Raw genomic sequence first — 23,050 nt, 5'->3', positions numbered from 1 at the left:
GCCTCTGCCATGCCAGGCAGAAGGGTTTTGCTGAGGGTTGATTGGATTGAATGACTAGTTCCCTTTCAGAGCCACCAAATCCTGTCCCTCAAGCACTTGTCTTGAATTGGAGAGACAGTCCAAGGCCTTTTTTAATTTTTTTTTTTTAGGTTTAATTGACATATACTAGTTTAAGGTATGCAACAGTTCATACCTTTCATCCCCTTCACTCATTTCACACACACACACCCTACCTCCTTTGATAACCACCAATCTGCTTTCTGTGTCTATGAGCTGAGGAGTTTTTTAAAAAAAATTATTTGTTTATTTTCTGTTTTTTAATATTCTACATATACGTTTCTATCTCTCTCTCCCTATCTCTTCCTCTTTGAAAAAAATATATATATATATTAAAAGGAACAAAAGACTATCCTGATCCTCAAGAAATATGTCTCACCCTAACCAGTTTAGCTCAGTGGATAGAGCGTCGGCCTGTGGACTCAAGGGTCTCAGGTTCGATTCAGGTAAAGGGCATGTACCTTGGTTGTGGGCACATCCCCAGTGGGAGGTGTGCAGGAGGCAGCTGATCGGTTTCTTTCTCATCGATGTTTCTAACTCTCTATCCCTCTCCCTTCCTCTCTGTAAAAAAATCAATAAAATATATATTTTTAAAAAAGAAATATGTCTCATTGATTAGGCAGTTCCCACCAAAGGGAACACCCAGGACCACTCAGATTGGTCACTGAAGAGTGAGCCGTTGGGTCACAGCTGAGCAGGCAGGGCAGGCAGAATGGCCCGATCTAACCAGACATCTTGCAGGAAAGCAACACAGAGTTGAGCCAGAGAGGTTTTCGAGTAACAGGAGATAGGAGCAAAGGCTAACAGAGGGGAACGGAGGACCATAGCAGTAGCCAACAGACAGCTGAGGATCTGAGCAGAGACAGGGCTGAGAAAAGTGGGGCTGGGGGGCGGGGAGGGGCAGACGGAGAGGCTGGATGGGGTCTGACTGGGGGTAGAAGCAGAAGAATCAGGGTTTGCCTGCAGAGTGTCTCCCTTGGTGTCCTGGAGTTTGGCTGAGATTTGGAGGACAGACAGCTGCCAGGGTGGGGAAGAGCCCACACTTCCTAACTGCCCCCCCCCCTCCCTGAGGAGGGCTCAGCCGGCTCCTGAGCAAATGGGAATGCACAGCTGAACTTTGCATTAACTTTCAGTATCCTGCTGTCGAGTGAAGGAAGGAAGGAATAATGGTCAGACAAGTGATCAAGTCTGAAGACCTCTGTTGGAGGTGGGGGTGGGCACAGAATCAGCACCAGAGAGAACTGGCTTCTCGCTGCAGACCCAAATGACCAAAGCTGCTTCTTTCTTCTCCCGTTCTCTCCCACGGGTCAGGAGGTAGGAAAGTTTCCCAGTCATCTTCCCTTCTCCTCCCTGCTGCCATGTCCTCCAGTGCCCTGACCCACAGGGCAACAACAAGGGCACGTGGAAATCACCTAAGAGAATGAAGCAAACAAGGAACGGGAAGAACGGAGGCAAGACAGGGTTCTGATCAAGCCTCAAAATTTTATTCAAGAACAACAGTTTTGTTTTGTTTGTTTGTTTTTAAATCAATCTTTATTGTTCATATTATTACAAAGGTTCCTCATTTCTTCCCCCCTCCACCAGGTTCCCACCCCACCCTCCGCCCCTCCCCATCCCCCATTGTCCTCATCCATAGGTGCAGTTTATGTTCAGTCTCTTCCTCCCTCCCTTTCCCCGATAGTAAATCCCTTTTCAGATAGTAAATCAGTTACTTAGCATTTTCTCATATAAATAATACCTCCACATGCCCAATGATACATTTCACACAAAAGACATTTCCAAATAGGTCAACCAGCCTCATCCAGGCCCCACCCAAGGCACTCACAGATCAACACCCCAGCCCTATACTAACTCAACACATCCAGATCTAAGCCTTCATCACTTGATTCAGCAGACCCTCAAGTTCCCACAAAAGTTTCCAGCCATGTCTGAGAGGCAGCCGTGGGGCAGGGGCAGGCGAGGAGCGAGCTGTTACGGGCCTGGCTGCTCCGGGCCTGGCCTCTGTTGCTCTGGTTCGTTCCACAACCAGCTGCTCCAGGTCTGGTCACTGCCGCTCCCAACCTAGTTGCTCTGGACTTGGCTGCTGCTGCTCCTGGCCTGGCCGCACCAGACCCGGCTGTTCCGGGCCTGGCCGCTCCCAGCCTGGCAGCCGCTGCTCCGGGCCTGGCCGCTCCCAGCCTGGCAGCTGCTGCTCGGGGCCTGGCCGCACCAGGCCCGGCTGCTCCGAGCCTGGCTGCTCCCAGCCTGGCAGCCGCTGCTCCGGGCCTGGCTGCACCAGACCCGGCTGCTCCGGGCCTGGCCGCTCCCAGCCTGGCAGCCGCTGCTCCGGGCCTGGCTGCTCCCATCCTGGCAGCTGCTGCTCCGGGCCTGGCCGCACAAGACCCGGCTGCTCCGGGCCTGGCTGCTCCCATCCTGGCAGCTGCTGCTCCGGGCCTGGCCGCACAAGACCCGGCTGCTCCGGGCCTGGCAGCTCCCAGCCTGGTAGCCGCTGCTCTGAGTCTGGCCGCTCCCAGCCTGGATGCTCCAGGCTTGGCTACTGCTGTTCTGGGCCTGGCTGTTCCCAACCTGGCTGCTCTGGGCTCGGCTTCTCCGGGCCCAGCCACTCCGGGTCTGGGTGTTCCTGAACTGGCCACCCTGGGCTTGGCTGCCTCCGCCTCAGGCCTGGCTGCTCCAGTGCTGGCTGTTGTTGCTCTGGTTCTGGCTGCTGCTGCTCTGGGGCCTGGCCATTGCTGCTCCGGGCCCGGTTGCCACTGCCTTGTGCCTGGGCACTCTAGGCCTGGCTGCCGCTGTTCCAACATTCTGTCCTTTTTTTTTTTTTTTTTTTTTAAACGCATATATGTTGCAATGTTGGCTGGTGAGTTGAGTTCTGACTTAGTCTTTGATTTTTCAAGATCTTCTTTGTATTCTTTCTTAAGTAATTTTACTATCATTTGCTCTCACTTGATTTCTTCACATTGAGAACTTCTTTGGTTTCTTCCTCCTTGTCCTGGGAGCTCAGCAGGTTGGCCTGTGGCACCCCTTTGTTCTCCACGGGCTCCCAGGAAGCAGCCCACGGCCTTGGCTCCGTTGCCCGCGCTCAGAGGTCGAAGGCTCAGGGGCACCCCCCTCCCTGGGGGCCCCGTCGCCCAACTCCCTGCCAGCGCCTGGCTGGCCGGTGTCCGGCAGGGGATCCTGCTCCCTGTCGCATTCCTCCAGTCTGGAGCTTTTTTTTCTCCTCCCCTCTAGGGGAGTCTAGGATCAGAGTCAACAGACTGTCCTCTGCGCGCAGTGCACGAGACTCTGGGGGCTCCGCTTTTCGCCACTCCCCTGGGATTCTGCCTCACAGCCCCGTCTCCCCTGCTCGAGCCTGGGTCCCCAGGGATTGGCCCAGAACTGGGGTTCAGAGCAGTCCGGACTGAGGCTCAGCGCCGCCGGAGGCCCTGTTCCTTCCGGCTTGGGTAATCCAGCATCAGAGTCAACATTCAGTCCTCTGCGCGCAATGTGTGCGCGACTCCGGGGACCCTGCTTTTCGCTGCTCGCCTGGGATTCCGCCTCACAGCCCCGTCTCCCCCTGCCGGAGCCTGGGTCCCCAGGGTCTGTCCCATAACTGGGGCTCAGCGCTGCCGGTTCAGGGGTTCAGCCCAGTCTGGGGGTTTTATTTCCTTCCTGCTAGGGAACGCCAGGCAGCACCCAGCCCTCTCCTCCTCTCCGGCTGCGACTTCTCCGTGCGCGCGTGCGTGCGAGCGCGCAGCATGTCTCTGTACCTTAGGCTTTTTTTCAGCTCCTCTGATTTTCCTTCTGGTTTTCTCTTTCCTTCTTGTAGAATTTTCAGTCAGTCGACTACCTGTAGCTCTGGGCGATGTCCACTCTACATTTTAGTTGTATTCCATTGAAATTGTGTGCTGCTGCAGTTAGGTGTCTACCCGAGCAGCCATCTTGACTCTTATTCCAAGAACAACAGTTTATAAGCTCTCAGGCTGGGAGGGGAGGGGTAGGAAAAGGGGGGGGGGGGGTTGTCACAAGGTGATTGACTGGGCGGTGGGTACCTGTTCTTAGCTGGTTGGCTATTCCAATGTGGGAGGGATAACAGTGCGGGCTTTTTGTCACGCATTCATGCTCAACCAGGAAGTGGAACTGATCAGGAAGTGAGACCGGACTTTTTCCTTATGGCTCCCGGCACTCCAGACCTCTAGCCGCCTTCTCAGACCTTCCCCAGTGAAGAGTGGGGAGCAGGCACAGACATCAGCCTCACAGTGCTCATCCACCCCCTGCCGGCTGCAGCCTTCTCTTCAGCTGCTCTCATATTTCCCATCTGTTTCTCTGCTTTCCTCTCATCCCCTTCCTGCCCCAGCAGCCCATCCTCTCTCCTGCTGCTTCCCCTCCTGTTCATGTTTCCTGCCTTCCTGGCTACCCCACAGCCTTCCTGGATGGCTGGCTTCCTCTCAAACCCCAACCACACTGCAGGGCCCCGAGGACCTGACTCTGCCAGAGAAGGGAGCTGCCAGCTCCCCCAGTCCCTCCATTGCCACCACCAGCAGACCCAGCTCCTAGGCCTGGAGCTGGTCCTACCATAAAAATAGTCGTGGAAGGAAAGGTGGGCAGGTAGGAAAGGCTATTTCCAGGCATCACAGAGCTTGAATGGGGCAGGGGCTGGTCTAACATGGTCACAAGAAAGCCTGCCTCCCGCTCCTCCCCCGTGCTGCCACCCCCATGGCGACCCCCGCTCCCCAGTTCTAGGAGGTCCCAGAGGCAGAAGCAGCTGGGAGGGTATCCCACCCCTGGAGTAGGAGCATAGCCCTACCCTGCTCCCTCAGGACCCCAGGCAAGGTGCTCTCTCTCTTCTCTCCCCTCGTCCTGTGGCCAGAGGCAGAGAAACTCCTCTGACGTTGGGGCCTCAGGAGTGGTTCCAGCCAAGACAGAAGGTTAAACCACCCTCTTCCCATGCCTCTTCTGGCGAAGGCAGTAAATCAATTATTTCACTTTCTAATCTTTCTGGTTTCTTGAGTCTGGCACCTACTCAGGAACAGACACAGGTTCACACACATGCCCATTGTCCTGTGCATACAACCATGCACATGAACCCATATACACAATGGGCATGTATATGCACCCACCCATGCACATGTACACAGACACAGCTGTTTTATGTAAATTAGCACACACCCATCTACCCACACACATGCATGCACTACCTACATAGTGAACACAAATACCCTTGACTTACCACTTCCTACCTTTGGTCTCCTCCCACCTTCCAGCTGCCTTTCTCCTCTTCCCACTCCACTGCCCCCTCCTCCTCCTAGTCTTCCTTTTCTCCTCCTCCTCCATTCCTACAAATCCTACAATTCCCCGGACCCTACCTCCTGTGTCCTCCCTGCTGTTGGCCCACAGTGAGCTCCTCTGTAGCTTCCCCAGCCCCACGCTCACTTTGAAGTTGAGTGAGTTTGCGTTTCTTAGCATGGCAAAACCGCTAGTCACTCTACAAGGGTTCCCGGGTGATGGAAGGGAGAAGATGAGATCGAGATAATTCTGCTTCTTTGTTATAGATAAAATAAACCGAGGTCCAGGGAGTGGGAGTCATATCTCAACTCAAGGAACGGAGACAAATGAATCTGGCTTCCTCTCTTTTGTCTGCTCAGTATTCTGGTTTCATCAAAGCAAAGGCCCAGAGCTAGGAACTGTCACTGCTGTCTGCCTCCCAACCCTCCAGCATGATCCCCTGCTAGTGCCCCAGAATCTTGAGTCCTCTACAATAGAGGGCAGAGAGAAGGGAGAAGAGGAGTGTCAATTTGGGGTGAGACTGGCACTGACCGCTCACTCTAACATTGTTCATTTGGCTTTCCATAGAAGCACTGCCATGGTAGTGGTGTGGCCATGACCTTGGCCCTGGGCACTGCCTGGATGGGAGCCACCCCCAGGGTCCTGTGGGCCATCCCCTGGTCCACATCACTAGGCAAGCAGAAGAGCAAAGGCACAAGAACGGGAAGCCTGAGTGGGTTGCCCTGCTGACCTGAGTGGGTTGCCCTGGAGCCTGAACCAGTCTTTTCTTCCTAAAAACAGCTTCCTAAAGGCTCTGTTTTACTCCTTTTTGTTTTTTAAGAGACAGAGAGAAAGGTACATGTGAGGGAAACATTGATCAGTTGCCTCCCATATATGCCCCAACCGGGGATTGAACCTGGGTATGTGCCCTGACTGGGAATCAAACCCATGGTCCTTCAGTGCATAGGATGATGCCCCAACCAACTGAGCCACACAGGCCTGGGCACCATGTTATACTCTTAAAAGAACCTGTCTTCCTTCACATCCATCCTGTCACTCAGGGGTCCCGCAGTCTCTGAGTTCCCTAGCTGTGAGAATGGGGTACCCAGCCATTCTTAGAACCTTGGCTCAGTTGTCCCCATAGCATCTGGTGGTATAAGGCTGCCTCTCCTTTCCTTTTCACTCTGCTTCCTCCAATCAGAGGGCCTCAAACGTGGCCCCTCATATACACCCTGACCTGGTGGGCCTTCCATCTTACAGATCAGAAGCCTTTCATGGATCCCTGTTGTCCAGATGTGTTTCTCACCATTCCCTGAGCATACATTGAACTTTCCTGCCTCCTTAACTTCGCACAGTTCCCCACCGCTGCCACCCCCTGCCCTATCCCCAGGTCAGTAATTCCTTGCTTCCAAGCCACCTGAAGCTCCGCCATCAATGACACTTCCCCTAAAGCCCATTAGGAAAAGAGAAGTCCTCTCTCTGCACACTGCCTCCTGCTCTGTAGCTCTCATATCAACTATCGCATGGGCCTACCCAGTTAGCAACAATTTATGGGCTAGCCTTTTATCTCTCCAACCAAACTAAGGTACTCAGGGCAGGCCTACCACTTCTACACAGCTAGATTTCCCACCCCCACCCCCTACTGACCTATGCCTTGCACAGAATGGCATTTGCACAGAGTTCTGGGATATTTATACTCCAAATGCTTCTGGTTCTATCTCTCCCCACAGCCCCATTCTTCAGCCACGGCCCCTCCCTGCACACACATCCAGCCGGCTTGCTGTGAAACCCTTTCTGCTTATGCAAACCTTACATCTGGGACCCTCTCCACTCCCCAAACTCCAAGACTTCCTACATTTGCCCCTATTGATTCTAGTGCTACCATGGCCCTCTAGCCAGGCCTAGCCACAGCCCATCACACCTCCCCTCCCTCACAATCATTCCCAGGCGGGAAAGGCAGCAAGGGAGTGGGTACTGGGTACTTCCCAGGCTCAAGAAGGGTGATTATAAGTCAAATTACAGCGGGGAGGGGAGGGAGATATGGGGGAGATAAGAGATCAACAGAAGGACTTGTATGCATGCATATAAGCATAACCAATGGACGCAAAACTCTGGGGAGTGAGGACGTGTATGGGAGTGTGTGTGGGGGGCAGAGAATTGGTAAGATATGTACAAATACAATACCTTAATTAAAAAAAAATGAAAGAAGAAAAAAAAAAAAGAAAAGGAACCAGGGATTCTCTTGAGTGCCTTTCGTCCCCCTCCCCATTGTACTCCACACAATAACAGAACTGGGGCTCCGTGTCTGATGGGCGCAGACTCAGGACCAGGTCCAGATGAGCGTAAAGGAAGACACAATTTGAGCAGATGCCTCGCCCCCCTGGAGGGGTCAGGGGGTCGCTGAACGGAGCCGAGAGAAACGTGGGACTTCTCCGCTGAATGTCCTGGGCGTGCTCCCTCTTTCTGACTGGTAAAGTCTGCATTTCAAGCGGCGAGGCTCTGCACACTGAGCCCGGGCCGCGCTTCCTGGTTCTTTTCGGGAAGATTGATGCCCCTCAAGAAAGGCCGGTGTGCAGCCGACAGCCAGAAAGCCGGACTCCTAACAGCAGCGCTCAGACTTGGCTGGTTAAGAGGCCCACCCCACCAGCCCGGGGGTCCTGAGGGTTAGCCAGCCTCCAGCTCCGGGCCGCCGGCGCCGCGGGAGCCTCTGCCCCGCCCCCCGGCGCCGCGCCCATTGGCTGGGCTCCCGATCGGCCCCGCCCAGCAACCGGCCCCGCCCGGCACTTACGCATGCGCAGGAGCCCACCCCGCGGCCGCTTCAGCACCAGCGCCCGGACAGCGGCACCGCCCACGGGCATGGACCGCGGTAGCTGCAGCAGCGGTAGCGGTTCGGCTCCCGGCCCGGGTCCGGAAGGGGAGCAGCAGCACGAGGGGGAGTCTTCGGCCCACGATGGCAACTCTCCGGACAGGTAGGGCAGACCACTCCACAAACCCAACTCTCAGACCTTCTCAGCACCCCCGCCCTAGTATCCCCAGTGGCCGCCATACAACACCCTGTGCAATCGCCAGCCCCTGTCGGAGCCCCTTCCGGCGCCTCCAGGCTCCCGGCCCCCTGGCCACGCCCTCATTCTGCCAAGTCCATTTTCTCTCTCGCTGATACCCCCTACTGTCAGCTCCCACCTCCCTTGTCGCCCTGGGGAAGCTGTCCCTCCCACTGTTCCTACCATACCTCTAAGACCAGGGGTTCCCCCACCCCACCCCACCCACCGGCCTTCCGAGCCACTCCCTCTAGGCCCTGCCCGCTCGCCTTCTCAGTGAGCCCCCAGCCTGCGGCCACCTCAGTCCGGGTTCCAGCGTGTCAGTGTGCTGGAGGGTGTGTGTGTATCGTAGATGGGAGGCTCACCACGGGGTGTGTCCTGGGGAGGGCAGACACTCGGCGGCCACGCCAGGGACTGTCTTTGTCCACTCTACTCTGCACGGCCAGCTGCGCACGTGTGGGCCAGCGTCTCCGCATGTGGCAGCTACTGCACTCTCTGGAGACCTGACCGAGGCTCAGGCCACGGTGAAAACCATCTCCCCCTACCCCTATCCACACCCCGAAGGACCCCCAGGAGGGCGGATGGGAGGAACACTTTCCCCGCTGAGGGCCCAGGTCATGGTGCTCTCCTCTCTCTTCCTCCACCATATGTGTGAGGAAACAGCCCAGCGAGGTAGCAATATGGTGCAATTTCTGTGCCCTGTTAGATCTGCCGCCTCCAGAATCCCTCCCCTGACATGACACTGCCTTTCTGCCCTGCCTGGACTGAAATGAGAGGCATTCTTTGGAGGCACAAAGCAGAGATGGACACATGGTCTCCAGACTGCTCCAATTGGAATGTACATTCTGTACCTCAGCGCGAGAGGATGCCCCACGAGAGAAAAGAAATGTTCCCTGCCCTCTATTGTTAACACAGCAGCCTGGACAGATTTAGCCACCTTTCCATCTGAAAGGCCCAGACTTATCTTCAAAGGGGTGAGACACAGGGTGGATGTGTTCCTGGACCAGGGTCTACCTGGGACCGTGGCCTGGCCAAAGAGCCAGGGGTGGATAGGGCAGGGACAGTGACAGGGCAGAGCAGGGTCCTGGGCCAGGAGCCTCCCAGGAAGGGACTGGAGAGTCACTTGGTGTCTTGGATATTCTGCCAAGGATCAACACTGTCTGGTCTGCTCACCTTCCCTGCACACGAGGGTCATTCTTGAGCACAAGAATCACTTGCTCTCCTCCAACAACTCCCTGGGACCTCTGGTGCCTCTGTACACCCCCAGAGACACTGGATTCTAATCAGGCAAATTGACTCAGGGGGAGATGGAGGGGGTAGATATATAGTGAATATGATGGTGTGCATGTGTGCACGCACACACAGCCAGTCCTTTACTAATGCATTGGCTACAACAGCAATTTGAAAAGTTCCTTCTTTGGGTTTTTTAGAAATTACCTTTTTATTTTCCTAGTGGTGTGGGCTGCTTCCCCATCTATCCTGGCCACTCTGCAGGATCACATGGCTGTCCATATGGCTATGTGTCTGTGGACTTGGAGGAAAGCTTAATGCACATGTGCATTGCCCCTTATAAGGCTCCCAAGTGGGGGCTCTGTGTCTGGAGCCCTGTCAGCTAGGCCCTGAATACTATGACTTTGGCCTCTACAGGAGGCCTGCATCACTACTTCCCATCTCCCTGCCTGCCTGTCTCCATCACTTGGCTTACAGGCCAGCCGGCCCAGGCAGTCAGCCCAGAAAGCAGCTCATCCCAGTCTGAGCCATGGAACTGAGAGGGTGAGAATGAAAGCCCTCTGGGGAGGCAAGGTCTGGAGTGCTTACCTCATATTATTACTAGGTCTCCTGAGCATAGAAGGCAGCAGGGGCTAGCAGGAGAAAGCTTTTATTCTGAGGAGAGTTTGGCTGCTCTCCTTGAAAGAGTTGAGACAAAGGTCCAGACCAACAGCAGTCAGAATGTGGAGTTTTCACATTTTACCATATTGCCCTAGCCAGTGTGGCTCAGTTGATTGGACATTATCCCATGCACTGAAAGGTTGTTGGTTCAATTCCCAGTTAGGGGACATGCCCTGGTTGCAGATTTGATCCCCAGTAGGGGGAGTGCAGGAGGCAGCTGATAGATTAACGTTTCCCTCTCCCTTCCTCTCTCTCTCTCTCTTTGAAAAATCAATTTTAAAAAATTCTCCCTACTGCCAAAACCGGTTTGGCTCAGTGGATAGAGCGTCAATCTGCGGATTGGAAGGTCCCAGGTTCGATTCAGGTCAAAGGGCATGTGCATTGGTTGTGGGCACATCCCTGGTGGGGGGTGTGCGGGGAGCGGCTGGTCGATGTTTCTCTCTCATCGATGTTTCTAGCTCTCTATCCCTCTCTGTGAAAAATCAATAAAATATATTTAAAAAAAATTCTACCTACTGACAATGATGGGCACAGTAAAAAAGGGTGATATTTGGGAACAGTAGATCCTAGGTCCCTGGAGAGGGAAAGAAGGGGTTAAAAGAAAAGGCATGGCTCCAGGAAGACCTTAGTAAAAGCAAATCAATGGTGGAGACTAGAATCTCCCTTGAACAGAAGCCACCAAAAGAAGGGGTTAGGCTTCTGAGGTTTGGTAGACTGGTTGAGGGAGTGTGCTCGTGGTCTCCGCCCGCACCCCCTGGAGTGCTGACTTCCTTTAATGAAAAAGAAACTGACGCTTAGTGGGAGCCTGGCTCCTGGGACAAGCCAAGTACTGAGTGCTTCAAGGCCACGGGAAGTTGGAATAAGCGTCCTTGTTGCCCCACCCTCCTGACCTCTGGAAGGCAGGCCCTGCTCTAAAGAGGGAGACCAAGACTAATGGGTCATCTTCATGCCTTCAGAGTCCAACCCAGACCAGGCTCAGTGCCCAGTGTGTGGTAGGTGCTCAAAATATACCTGCAGAATAAAAATCTTCAAGACGTAGATGTCCAACTTAAACACATAAACTCAGGCCATTTGTGCAGCTTCCTTTTGGCCCATAGAGATGGGCCCATAAGGTCTTTTAACTGGCAGGACACTGGTTGCTATGTCATTAATTTTATGGGGCCATCTGAGGTCTTGCTTTAGAACAACATTGATCAAATTCCTGTTTTTCTAAATGTTGGTAATAGAAAGAAAAAGTATCAGTGATTTAATCATGAGATCAAATTCTGATGCAGCTTTTGAATAACAAAAAGGAAAGTATTTTAAAAAATAAAAGAAAGGAAAGTATTTTTAATTATACTATAGGAGGCCCGGTGCACGAATTTGTGCATGGGTGGGGTCCAGCCGGCCTGCCCCAATGGGAGCCCATCGGGGCACAGTGGCGGGGGGGAGGAGGGAGATAGATGGGTAGTTAGTCTGCTGGCCCCACCCTCGATCGGGGTGTTGGGGGCCGATCTGGACCCAAATCAAGCTGGTTGGCTGCCACAGTGCATGTCATAACCATCAGTCTTTCTGCAGTTCCAGTATAGGCTAGGCACCTGTTGCAGGAATATTCCTGCAAGACTTCCAGCGGGCTTCCCTCCCGCCAACCCCACCTCTCCCGCTGTGATGGGCAGGGTGGGGCGGCGGCCACCTCCGCCACCTTCTCTGTGGCTGCTCATGCTGCCACCACCTCTGCCCACCTCGCCCCACCCCACCCTGCACACGCTGCCATTGCTTTCCCTCCAGCAGCTGCAGCTGCCTTGTTTTCCACTTTCTTTCCCTCTTCCTTCTATGCTGTCTTCAGTCTTCCCTCCTCCCTCCCTCCGTGTATGCAAATTAACTGCCATCTTTGTTGGGTAATTTGCATGCTTGCTCTGATTGGCTGGTGGGCATGGCTTGTGTGGTGGAGTGATGGTTAATTTGCATATTACTCTATTATTAGGTTAGACTAGAGGCCCAATGCACAGAATTTGTGAACTCAGGGCTGGGAGTCCCTCAGCCTGGCCTATGCTCTCTCACTGTCCAGGAGTCCTCGGGGGATGTCTGACTGACAGCTTAGGCCTGCTGCACCCTATGCTTCTGGCTGAGCGGTAGTCAGTGTATGTCATTGTATGACACTGAGCACTAGGGGGCAGCTCCTGCATTGAGCATCTGGCCCCTGGTAGTCAGTGTATGTCATAGCAACCCTTTGTTCCACTGTTTAGTCGATTTGCATATTATTCTTTTAATATATAGGATATATAATGAGATTCTCAAGGTATGAGGAGTTCTCAAATAGAGATATATTATCTGAGGTGCCTAAAGCGGCCAAATTGTAAATATAAATATACTTCTTAAACCACATGCTCCCAGCAGCACTGAGTGTGAGGAGGGGCAGGAAAGCAAATGTGTCTTCCATAGGTCTTCCACATATGCTGTCAGTTAATACCAAACCTGGGAGGGGTCATTATCATTATACCCTTATGCCACAGACATGGATGCCAATGATCCGACAATTGTGTGTCTTTCCCAAGGTCCCAGAGCTAGAGGGTGACAGAGCCAGGAGTACACCACTGCTCCTCCATTTTATTCTCAGCATAGGGGTCTGCCAGCCTTCTTGGAGGAAGAGGTTGAGTTTGCCTATTTTTTACAGTTCCTCTACTTGGTCTCTGGGCAGAACCAGCCTCTGTGGGCAATGTCCACTGGCATCAGGACTCCGCCCACAGCCCCTCCAGCAGTGCAGCAGGCAGGACTAGAAGCCCCTGTTGGTTCCGCATACACCTTGCTCTCCCATGAGGGCCGTGCAAGCTCTTGGCAGGCCACAGGACCCAGGGAAATGGAGGGAAAGAGAGGGCTCTGCCAAGGCTACCCATCCCAGAACCCTGTTCTGTGGCCATCTCCTCGTGTCCTAAGTCTTGCAATTCTGTCCCTGGGGTGGGACTCCATCTACCCCCGTACCAAGGAGTGGGCTGAGTCCCTACACAGAGTGTTGCCCTCATTAGTAATTTTGGAAGAGATCTCTATTTCTGAGTCCTCCTGGCAAGTTCCTTGGGGGTCCCAACTCTATCTCCCAACTGTGCACACCCTCACAAAACAACCCTTCTGTCCTGTGGTCCAAGGCTGGTGGAAGGGCAGTAACTGCCTTGGCCAAGCTTTCCCTGTCTGTCCCCAGCCTTGGGAAGGCTGGGCCCTCCTCTGGGCTCCTTCAGCCCTCTGACTTCTCTCCAGCACTCAGAGGTCAGACTGCCACATCTCCCACCTACTTTGAATGCCTAGAGGACAAGGACTGGGACTTCTTTACCCTAGCACCACTAGTAACAGACTGTCTGACACTCCATATGAATTCAACAAACATTCCCTGGGCACCTTCTGTGTGCAAGGCACTGAGGATAGAGAGATGAACAAATGGTTCAGGCCCCTGCTCTCCCATCCCTCACGTTTCATATGAGAAACAGGCAATGAACATGGCGATTATACCATATAATGTCCAGGTGTGGTAACTGCTCTGAAGAATCATAAAGCAGGTAGGGGGATGGAGAGCTGGGGGGTGATTACTTAGAGAGGATCGTCATGGGAGGCTTCTCCAAGAAGGTAATCGTTAAACTGAGAACAGAGTGTGAGCTATGCAATTATCTGGGAGGGGAGCGGTTATCTGTGGGGACACGAGTGTTGCAGGTGCTCAACAAATATCTAACCAGAGAATGAACCAATGGCTGCAGAAGCCAGAGCACAGGACCGCAAGTCAGAACTGGGCTCAAGGCCTAGCTCTTCCCATCTCACTGAAACTCCATTTTCAAATCTGTAAACAAGGAAAGGACTTCCCCTGTAGGTTTTTGTGAGGAGTAATTAGGTTATACATGTAAAAGCATGTTCGTTGCCTAGCACAGCATCTGGCATATAGCAGGCTGACAATAATGTTGTGTGTGTGTGTGTGTGTTTTGAGTGCATGGACCGATGAGTCAATAAGACAATGGACCCCAAGAGGTAGATTGGGGCTATACATCCACGGTCCCCACCCTCCTTGCCTGTCCTCTGGGACTAGTAATAGAAAACTCTTGCCAAAACCGTTTTTGGCTCAATGGATAAAGTGTCAGCCTGCGGACTGAAGGGTCCTGGGTTCGACTTCTGTCAAGGGCATATGTCCAGGTTGTGGGCTCGAACCCCAGTAGGGGGTTTGCAGGAGGCAGCCAATCAATGATTCTCTCTCATCATTGATGTTTCTACCTCTCTATCCCTCTCTCTCTTCCTCTTTGAAATCCCTCTCTCTCTTCCTCTTTGAAATCAATACAAATATATTTTTAAAAAGAAAGGAAGAAAGCTCTCACCCATGTGCCTCACCCAGTCTCCCTTGCCTCTTCTCTCCCCAGCTCCCAGAGCAAGGCTGTGGCCCCTGAGGCCAGCCCGGAAAGGAGCTGCTCCCTTCACAGCTGTCCCCTCGAGGACCCTTCCAGTTCTTCGGGACCTCCACCGGCAACCTCCACCCTCCAGCCTGTGGGTCCGTGCAGCCCCTTGGCCCCTGCCCACTTCACTTACACCCGGGCACCGAAGGAATACCGAGGGGGCAGCTCCCTGCCAGGGCTTGGGGACCGAGCAGCTCTGTGTTCCCATGGCTCCAGCCTCAGCCCTTCCCCAGCCCCCTCGCAGCATTATGGGGCCTGGAAGCCACCATCTGTGCAGCACCATGTCATCAGCGTCAGGTAAGAGGGGACTAGCAGCCTGCCAAGCTGCCCCGGGAAGGTAGGGCTGGACTGAAAAGTAAGGCCAACACTGCCCCCCCCCCGCCCCCCCGGGACCTGAACTCCAACGGTAAGGCAGCCCAGGACGCCCCCTGCCTCTGGTGAAGGAGGCAGCTTGGATGGAGGAGGAAGGAAGGGTTTGGCTGTGGTGTGGGAAAGCCTAAGAGGGTTAATGCCATCATCCTCTATCCTCCCCCGCCTCTCCCCCGTAAGAGCACTCTGACAAGCAAGTGTCTTTTCCTCTTCCCACAGGCAGGAACAGGCCTTCCGGATGCCGAAGAGGTAGGCCTAGGCCTCTCTTGGCCTCTAGAGTGACCAGGCTGTGCCCAGTACAGGTCCACTAGTCCTTCTTGGTGGATCCTGAGCTCACTAGCCCCGGCCACCACACCCAACACCCATTCACGCGGGCTCTCCTCCTCTTTCCCAGCTATTCCCAGCTGATTGCTGAGTGGCCAGGGGCAGTGCTGCTGCTGTGTCTAGCGGTCATCCTCCTCTGCACCCTGGCTGGACTCTTGGGGGGCCACCTGCCCGACTTCTCCAAGCCCTTGCTGGTGAGGGGTCAAGGGGAGGGAGGGGGGCCCCAGGCCTGGCCACCTCAGCTCAGTCTGGGGCAACAAGTCGGAGGGGCCCAGCTGGGGTGGGGTGGCAGTGGTGGGCTCTCACCCTACAGAGACAGTTGGGAAGGTGGTATAGAGGTGATATGCCCGCTCAACAGCCCAGGCAGGTGAGCTGGCCCTCCCTGCTCCGGGGACTGAAGGGGGCAGAGCCAAGAAAGACCAGATGGAAAAGCCCTCCTCCTCCTTGCCTCATCTCCCTCCTCCCTCAGGGCTTCGAGCCTCAGGACACAGACATTGGACGGAAGCTGGTGGTCTGGAGAGAACTGCAGACCCTCACGGGCTCCCGGAAGCTGTTCTCCCTCTCCCCAGACCCTGAGCTGAACAGGTAATGGGTCCCCATCTTCCCACACCACTGAGGGGAAGGGGAGAGAAAAGGTCTCCAGAGAGAGGCCGCTGGGTGACCTCCTCAAAGGTAGGTCCGAGGGGCTTGCTGGGGACCTCTGGAGAGTAGTGTCTGGCCTCCTCTGAGCACCCCGCCCCTGGATGATGCCTGGCATTGCTTTTCTCTATGCCTCAGCTCAAACCCCCACACCACTCTGAGCCCCACACCCTGGAGCAGTGCCCAGGAGGGCATGGTCCGGCCCCGGAGGATGGTGGAGCCCCTGGAGGACAGAGGGCAAGAGAACTTCTTCTGTGGCCCCCCCGGTAAGCTTCAGCTTGGCCACTTCCTGACTTTAATGGTGGTCCCCGCCCACACCTCCTAGAACAGAAGGAGCCAGAAGAACAAATCTGGGCAGACAGAAAGGGAAGGAAGCCAGCTGGCCATATTCAAGCCGAGGAAGTTGGGTTATATTTGGGAAGATGAGGCGGGTCTCAGGTGCTCCAGCCAGGTAGAGTCAAACTGGGTGTGGGTGGGGCACAGAAGCTGGGATGCAGGCCCCGGATGAAGCAGCCAGGAACGGGTTTCAGCTTCCCGAGAATCTGAGCCTCACATGGCCCTGGGTAAGAGTCTTTCCCTTTGGTGGGCCCAGGTCCTGGGGCAACAGGGGCTGAGCTTTGGGGTGTGTTGCAGAGAAGCACTATGCACAGCTGGTGTTCATGTCCACCTCCGCGGGAAGCCTGTGGAACCTACACGCCATCCATTCCATGTGTCACATGGAGCAGGAACAGGTGAGCTGACTGGGGAGGTACCAGGGGCTGGGTGTGGAGGGAACCAGGACACCATTCCTAAGGAGATACTGCGGAGTCAGGATGCCAAGGCGGCCTGGGGAGGAGCGTTCCCTGCTTAGAAAATCACCCCAATGCTGCGGAGGCTCCAGGCTGGGTGGGGGGAGAAGAGTCAGCTGTTTTCAGAAGAGCCAAAACACAAGTGTTGGAAGACAGAACATGCAGAGCCTGGGATTTCCTAAAAGTCCTAAAACGGAGGACTTGTTAATGAGGCCCCAGCCCAAGGGCCCAGGCCCCATCGATCCCAGCAGTGCACAAGGGTATCCACAGTACCCAAAGGCACCGGTTGAGAACATGTGCTCTGCCCTAGCCAGTTTGGCTCAGTGTATAGAGCATCAGCCCCTGGATGGAAGGGTTGCAGGTTGGATTTTGATCAAGGGCATATACCTCAATTGCAGCCTTGAGGTAACCAATCTCTCCTCTCTCTCTCCCTCTCTCTCTCTCTCTCTCTCTCTCTCTCTCTCTCTCTCTCTCTCTGTCTCTCTCTCCCTCTCTCTTTCCCTCCCATCCACTTTCTTTAAAAATCAATGGAAAAACATCCTTTAACAAAACAAATAAAAAAGAGTGTGTGCTCTGGAGTCAGATGCTGATTTCAAGGCCAGCTTTCATACTCCCTAGGTGAATTCAGACCACTGACAACCAGCTGCAAACTGTGTGACTTCAGGCATGTTTCTTAACCTCTCAGTGACTCAGTCTTTGTATATATATATAAAGAGGGATAAGCCCTAGCCGGTTTAGCTCAGTGGACAGAGCATCAGCCTTCGGACTGAAGGGTCCCAGGTTCAGTTCTGGTCAAGGGCGCATGCCTGGGTTGTGGGTTCAATCCCCAGTGTGGGGAGTGCAGGAAGCAGCTGATCAATGATTCTCTATCATCATTGATATATCTATCTCTCCCTCTCTGAAGTCAATTAAAAAATATTTTAAATAAATAAATAAACAAACAGAAAACAAGTAATAAAGTGGGGATAAGAATGGTACCTTCCGCCAAGACTGGTTTGGCTCAATGGATGGAGCGTCGGCTTGGGGACTGAAGGGACCCGGGTTCGATTCCGGTCAAGGGCATGTACCTTGGTTGCAGCCATATCCCCAGTAGGGGGTGTGCAAGAGGCAGCTGATCGATGACTCTCTCATCGATGTTTCTAGCTTTCTATCTCTCTCCCTTCCTCTCTGTACAAAATCAATAAAATATATTTTTTTTTAAAAAGAAAGAAAAAGAATGGTACCTTCCTCAAAAGGATGTGTGACAATCTAGATAGAGTTTGTAAAACTATAATGTAATGACTGGCAATAGTCACCTCAATAAACGTTACCATAGTCACCATGATCTCAGAGCCAAGGCCATACAGCCAGCGGGGGGCAGAACAGAGCCTCTGGTTCCCAGGCAGGTGCTCTCTGTAACCACACCAGCTGTTGTGATGTCAACAGCAAGTGGGAGAGAAAAGGAGGCATGAGGTCTGATACAGAAGCAGACCTGTGCCTAAGTGGGTTTAAGCAGACTAGGAGACAGAGCGGGGGCTAGGGTTTGGCAGCGACGCCGATCCTGGAATGTTTTGTGCCTCCGCTTTTCTCACCGTCTGCTCCAGTTCCCGGGACCTCTGGCCCTGTTCCATCTGTGGCTGCCACTTCCACTCCTACCCCTGGCTCAGACAGTGGAGTGGAGGCGTGTGACCTGCCAGGCCCTTAGGGCAGGACCTCTCAGGCGGGGGCCTCAGCAGCATTCCCCAGGCTCCTCTTTGATGGAGCCAAGATGTAAGTGCTGACACCTGGGCCACGAGCCAAAGGCAGCTCTGAGACAAGCCAGTTCTGCCGGGTTGTCAGGCTACCTCGCTCCCTCCGCTCTGCAGCCCGAAAGGAGGTGAGAAGGCCCGGACAGGGCTGGGAAACCCCGGCCCTGCACCGCCCCTGAGCTCTCTCCTGTGCTCTGTGCCCTGCAGATTCGCTCCCATCACCGCTTTGGGGCTCTGTGCCAGCGCACCGCAGCCAACGAGTGCTGCCCCAGCTGGTCCCTGGGCAACTACCTGGCAGTGCTCTCCAACCGCTCCTCCTGCCTGGACACCACTCAAGCCGACGCAGCCCGCATCCTGGCCCTGCTTCGGGCCTGTGCCCTCTACTACCACCGCGGGGCCCTGGGCCCCCCTTGCCTGGGGCCTGGGCAGGACAAGCCCCCACGCTGTGCCCAGGTCCCCGCCAAGTGCTCCCGGAGCAGTGCCATCTACCAACTTCTGCACTTCCTCCTGGACAAGGACTTCCTGAGTCCCCAGACCGCCGACTACCAGGTGCCCTCCCTCAAGTACAGCCTGCTCTTCCTGCCCACCCCGAAGGGCGCCTCCATGATGGGCATCTACCTGGACCACCTGGCCACCCCCTGGGGGCTCTCTGACAACTACACGTCCATCACCGGCATGGACCTGGGCCTCAAGCAGGAGCTGCTGAGACACTACCTCGCCCAGGACACGGTGTACCCCTTGCTGGCCCTGGCTGCCATCTTCCTCAGCATCGCTCTCTACCTGCGCTCCTTCTTCCTCACGCTCATGGTGCTGCTGGGGGTGCTGGGCTCGCTCCTGGTGGCGTTCTTCCTGTACCGGGTGGCCTTCCGCATGGCCTACTTCCCCTTCGTCAACCTGGCGGCCCTGGTCCTGCTCAGCAGCGTCTGCACCAACCACACCCTCGTCTTCTCCGACCTCTGGCGCCTCAGCAAGAGCCAGCTGCCCTCCGGGGGGCTGGCGCAGCGCGTGGGCCGCACCATGCACCACTTCGGCTACCTGCTGCTGGTCTCGGGCCTCACCACCAGCGCCGCCTTCTACGCCAGCTACCTGAGCCGCCTGCCGGCCGTGCGCTGCTTCGCCCTCTACATGGGCACGGCCGTGCTGGCGCACCTGGCGCTCACGCTGGCCTGGCTGCCCGCCGCCTTCGTGCTCCACGAGCGCTACCTGGCGCGCGGCTGCGGGGCCGGGGCGCGGGGCCCGTGGGCCGGCAGCGCCCCCCGGCGGCTGGCGCTGGCGCTGCACCGGCGGCTCCGCGGGCTCCGCAGGGCGGCGGCCCGGACCTCGCGCCTGCTCTTCCAGCGCCTGCTGCCCTGCGGCGTCATCAAGTTCCGCTACATCTGGGTCTGCTGGTTCTCGGCGCTGGCGGCGGGGGGCGCCTACATCGCCGGCGTGAGCCCCCGCCTGCGGCTGCCCACGCTGCTGCCCGCCCGCGGCCAGGTCTTCCGGCCCAGCCACCCCTTCGAGCGCTTCGACGCCGAGTACCGCCAGCAGTTCCAGTTCGAGCGGCTGCCCGAGGGCGAGGGCGGCCCCATGCCCGTGGTCCTGGTGTGGGGCGTCCTGCCCGTGGACACGGGGGACCCCCTGGACCCTCGCAGCAACGGCTCCCTGGTCAGCGACCCCGCCTTCGCAGCCGGCAGCCCCGAGGCCCAGCGCTGGCTGCTGGCGCTCTGCCACGGGGCTCGGAATCAGAGCTTCTTTGGCGCCCAGCCGGAGGGCTGGCCCACGCTGTGCTTCGTGGAGGCGCTCCAGCGCTGGATGGAGAGCCCCGGCTGTGCCCGCCTGGGGCCTGGCCTCTGCTGCGGCCACGCGGCGGGCTTCCCCTGGGCGCCCCAGCTCTTCCTGCACTGCCTCAAGATGATGGCTCTGGAGCCGGGCCCACAGAGCACCCGGGACCTGGGGCTCCGCTTCAATGCCCAGGGCAGCCTGGGTGCCCTGGTCCTCCAGTTCCAGACCAGCTTCCAGTACAGTCCCAACTACAGCCAGGCCCACCACTTCTACACCGAGGTCAGCCACTGGCTGGCCGCGGAGCTGGCCAGGGCGCCCCCCGGCCTCCGCCAGGGCTGGTTCACCAGCCGCCTGGAGCTGTACAGCCTGCAGCACAGCCTGAGCACAGAGCCCGCCGTGGTGCTAGGCCTGGCGCTGGCGCTGGCCTTTGCCACGCTGCTGCTGGGCACCTGGAACGTGCCCCTCAGCCTGTTCTCCGTGGCCGCCGTGGCTGGCACGGTGCTGCTCACCGTGGGGCTCCTGGTTCTCCTCGAGTGGCAGCTCAACACCGCCGAGGTGCTCTTCCTCTCCGCCTCCGTGGGCCTCTCGGTGGACTTCACCGTCAACTACTGCATCTCCTATCACCTGTGCCCGCACCCGGACCGCCTGAGCCGCGTGGCCTTCTCGCTGCGCCAGACCAGCCGCGCCACGGCGGTGGGCGCCGCGGCCCTGTTCGCGGCCGGCGTGCTCATGCTGCCTGCCACCGCGCTGCTCTACCGCAAGCTGGGCATCATCCTCATGATGGTCAAGTGCGTCAGCTGCGGCTTCGCCAGCTTCTTCTTCCAGTCCCTCTGCTGCTTCTTCGGGCCGGAGAAGAACTGTGGGCAGATCCTCTGGCCCTGTGCCCACCTGCCGTGGGACGCCGGAACCGGAGAGCCAGGCGGGGAGAAGGCGGGCCGCCCGCGGGCAGGGCCGCCCGGGGCCTGCTCGGAGCAGTACGAGCTGCAGCCCCTGGCCCGGCGCCGGAGCCCCAGCTTCGACACCAGCACGGCCACCAGCAAACTGTCTCACCGGCCCTCCGTGCTCTCCGAGGACATCCAGCTCCATGACGGCCCCTGCTGCTCCCGGCCCCCACCGGCCCCCGCCTCCCCCAGAGAGCTGTTCCTGGACCACCAGGCGGTCTTCAGCCAGTGCCCAGCCCTGCAGACCTCCTCCCCGTACAAGCAGGCCCGCCCCAGCCCCCAGCCCCAGGCCCGGCAGGACTCCCAAGGGCAGAAGGCTGAGCCCGTGCAGGCCTCCCCAGAAGCCCCAGCCCCAGCCCAGGCCTCCCAGCCCAAGGCTGCAGAGCCACCCGAAGGCCTCTGCTCCTCAGCCAGCACCCTGGAGGGGCTCAGCGTCTCCGACGAGACCTGCCTGAGCACCTCTGAGCCCAGTGCCCGGGTGCCGGACTCCACGGGCGCCTCCCCAGAGGACCTGGATGAAACCGAGCCGCCGGTACCTGCGCGAGGCCAGCTGAACGGGAAGCGGGACACGCTGTGGCTGGCGCTGAAGGAGACTGTGTATGACCCGTCGCTGCCCGCCTCCCACCAGAGCAGCTCGTCCTGGAAGGGCCGAGGGGGGCCCGGGGACGGCAGCCCCGTGGTGCTGCCCAACAGCCAGCCAGATCTCCCCGACGTGTGGCTGCGCAGGCCCAGCACCCACACTTCCGGCTACAGCAGCTGAGAGGGGCCCAGGAAGGCTGGGCCGGCGTACAGGGCCTGGACCGGGGTGCGGGCAGGGCAGCACCAGGCCGGAGCTTGATGGTGCTTTCCCATGTCAGCATGGAGAGGCCTCGCCCTTCAGCTTTGGATTTTAAATCTTGCCAGATACTCCAGCCTTGGTCCGGGCTGCTGCCTACCCCCACATCTGGAGGATGCAGTGAGCAGAGTCTTTGGAGGGGAATCACCCTGCTCTCCTCGGGACCGGCAGAGGCACCGGAGCACCCACAGTGCCACTCAGGACCCAGCCCGGGGGTATCTCACCGAGCAAGAGTCCCGGGGAGTCTCAGCAACCTCCTGGGCCCCGTGCTTTTCGGGGGTTCTTTATCAGGACACTTGCTTCTCTATGGAGAGCTTCTCTGTGCCAGAATGGGTCTGGGGCCTCTGTCCTGAACTGCCCTGCCCCCCTCACTCTCCCCGTCTGACCAGAAGTTCATCAAGGCCAAGCTCGAAGTGGCAGGAGCAGGAGAAGAGAGGCTGCTCAGCCTCAGAGCATCCCTGTTCCACTGCAGGCTGGTCCTCCATGGGTGGCGGGGGGCGGGGGTGCCCCCGGTAACAGAAGTCTTTGCAGCCCTGCCTTAGCTCACGGGACTTCCACACTCGTCTCCGGGAGTCTCACTTCACGGTGGGGTGGCCGGCAGCTGGCCAGGTTCTTTTGCCCCCAACTACGTTGCTTTACCCAAAGTCATGTAGCTGACAAATGGCAGAGCAGGTCCCCACCCTCACTCCACCACGCAGCTCCCACGCTCCTCCTGGCCACCTGCCCCAAGGCCGTCCTGATCTTCTACCTCTAGCACCATCCTGTGAGCTGCCTCCTCAGGTGTCTCTGAGTTAGCCCCACCCTGCACCCCCGCCCCCTTTACCTCCATTTCCAGAGAGCGCTATACTGAGCAAGCCCGGAGTTCCTCCCCATCCTTCCCCTGTGTCACTCCCAGTTTCCACTGAGATGCCTGCTGGCCGTGCGGTGTCCTGGCTAATCCGAGTCCCAGGTCCAGAGTTAGGGGCTTGCCTCTTCTAGGGCCACAGAGCACGGAGAGCCCCCACCAGAAGAGACGCCGAAGGAAGGAGACGTAGGGCAGA

The 23,050-nt window shown here is 56.9% G+C and overlaps 1 protein-coding gene across 2 annotated transcripts; it reads left to right on the top strand.

The window, feature by feature from the left end:
* Positions 1–8,070: 8,070 nt before the first annotated feature.
* On the top strand, positions 8,071–22,844 carry DISP2 (dispatched RND transporter family member 2). 2 transcript variants are annotated; one of them, XM_084886165.1, is made up of 8 exons: positions 8,071–8,264; positions 14,591–14,920; positions 15,212–15,241; positions 15,387–15,510; positions 15,786–15,901; positions 16,094–16,221; positions 16,589–16,686; positions 18,678–22,844. In XM_084886165.1, the coding sequence occupies exons 1-8, from the start codon at positions 8,086–8,088 to the stop codon at positions 21,933–21,935; spliced, it is 4,263 nt and encodes a 1,420-aa protein (XP_084742291.1). In that variant the 5' UTR covers positions 8,071–8,085; the 3' UTR covers positions 21,936–22,844. The 2 variants fall into 2 exon arrangements, with proteins under 2 accessions (XP_084742291.1, XP_084742292.1); XM_084886166.1 differs by lacking the exons at positions 8,071–8,264; positions 14,591–14,920; positions 15,212–15,241; positions 15,387–15,510 and adding an exon at positions 15,623–15,683.
* Positions 22,845–23,050: the final 206 nt, after the last annotated feature.

This window comes from Pipistrellus hanaki (genome assembly GCF_964339955.1).
Source record: "Pipistrellus hanaki genome assembly, chromosome: 1".
Lineage (NCBI taxonomy): Eukaryota > Metazoa > Chordata > Mammalia > Chiroptera > Vespertilionidae > Pipistrellus > Pipistrellus hanaki.
Note: the sequence above shows the minus strand (reverse complement) of the source record. Positions and strands in the feature narration are given on the sequence as shown.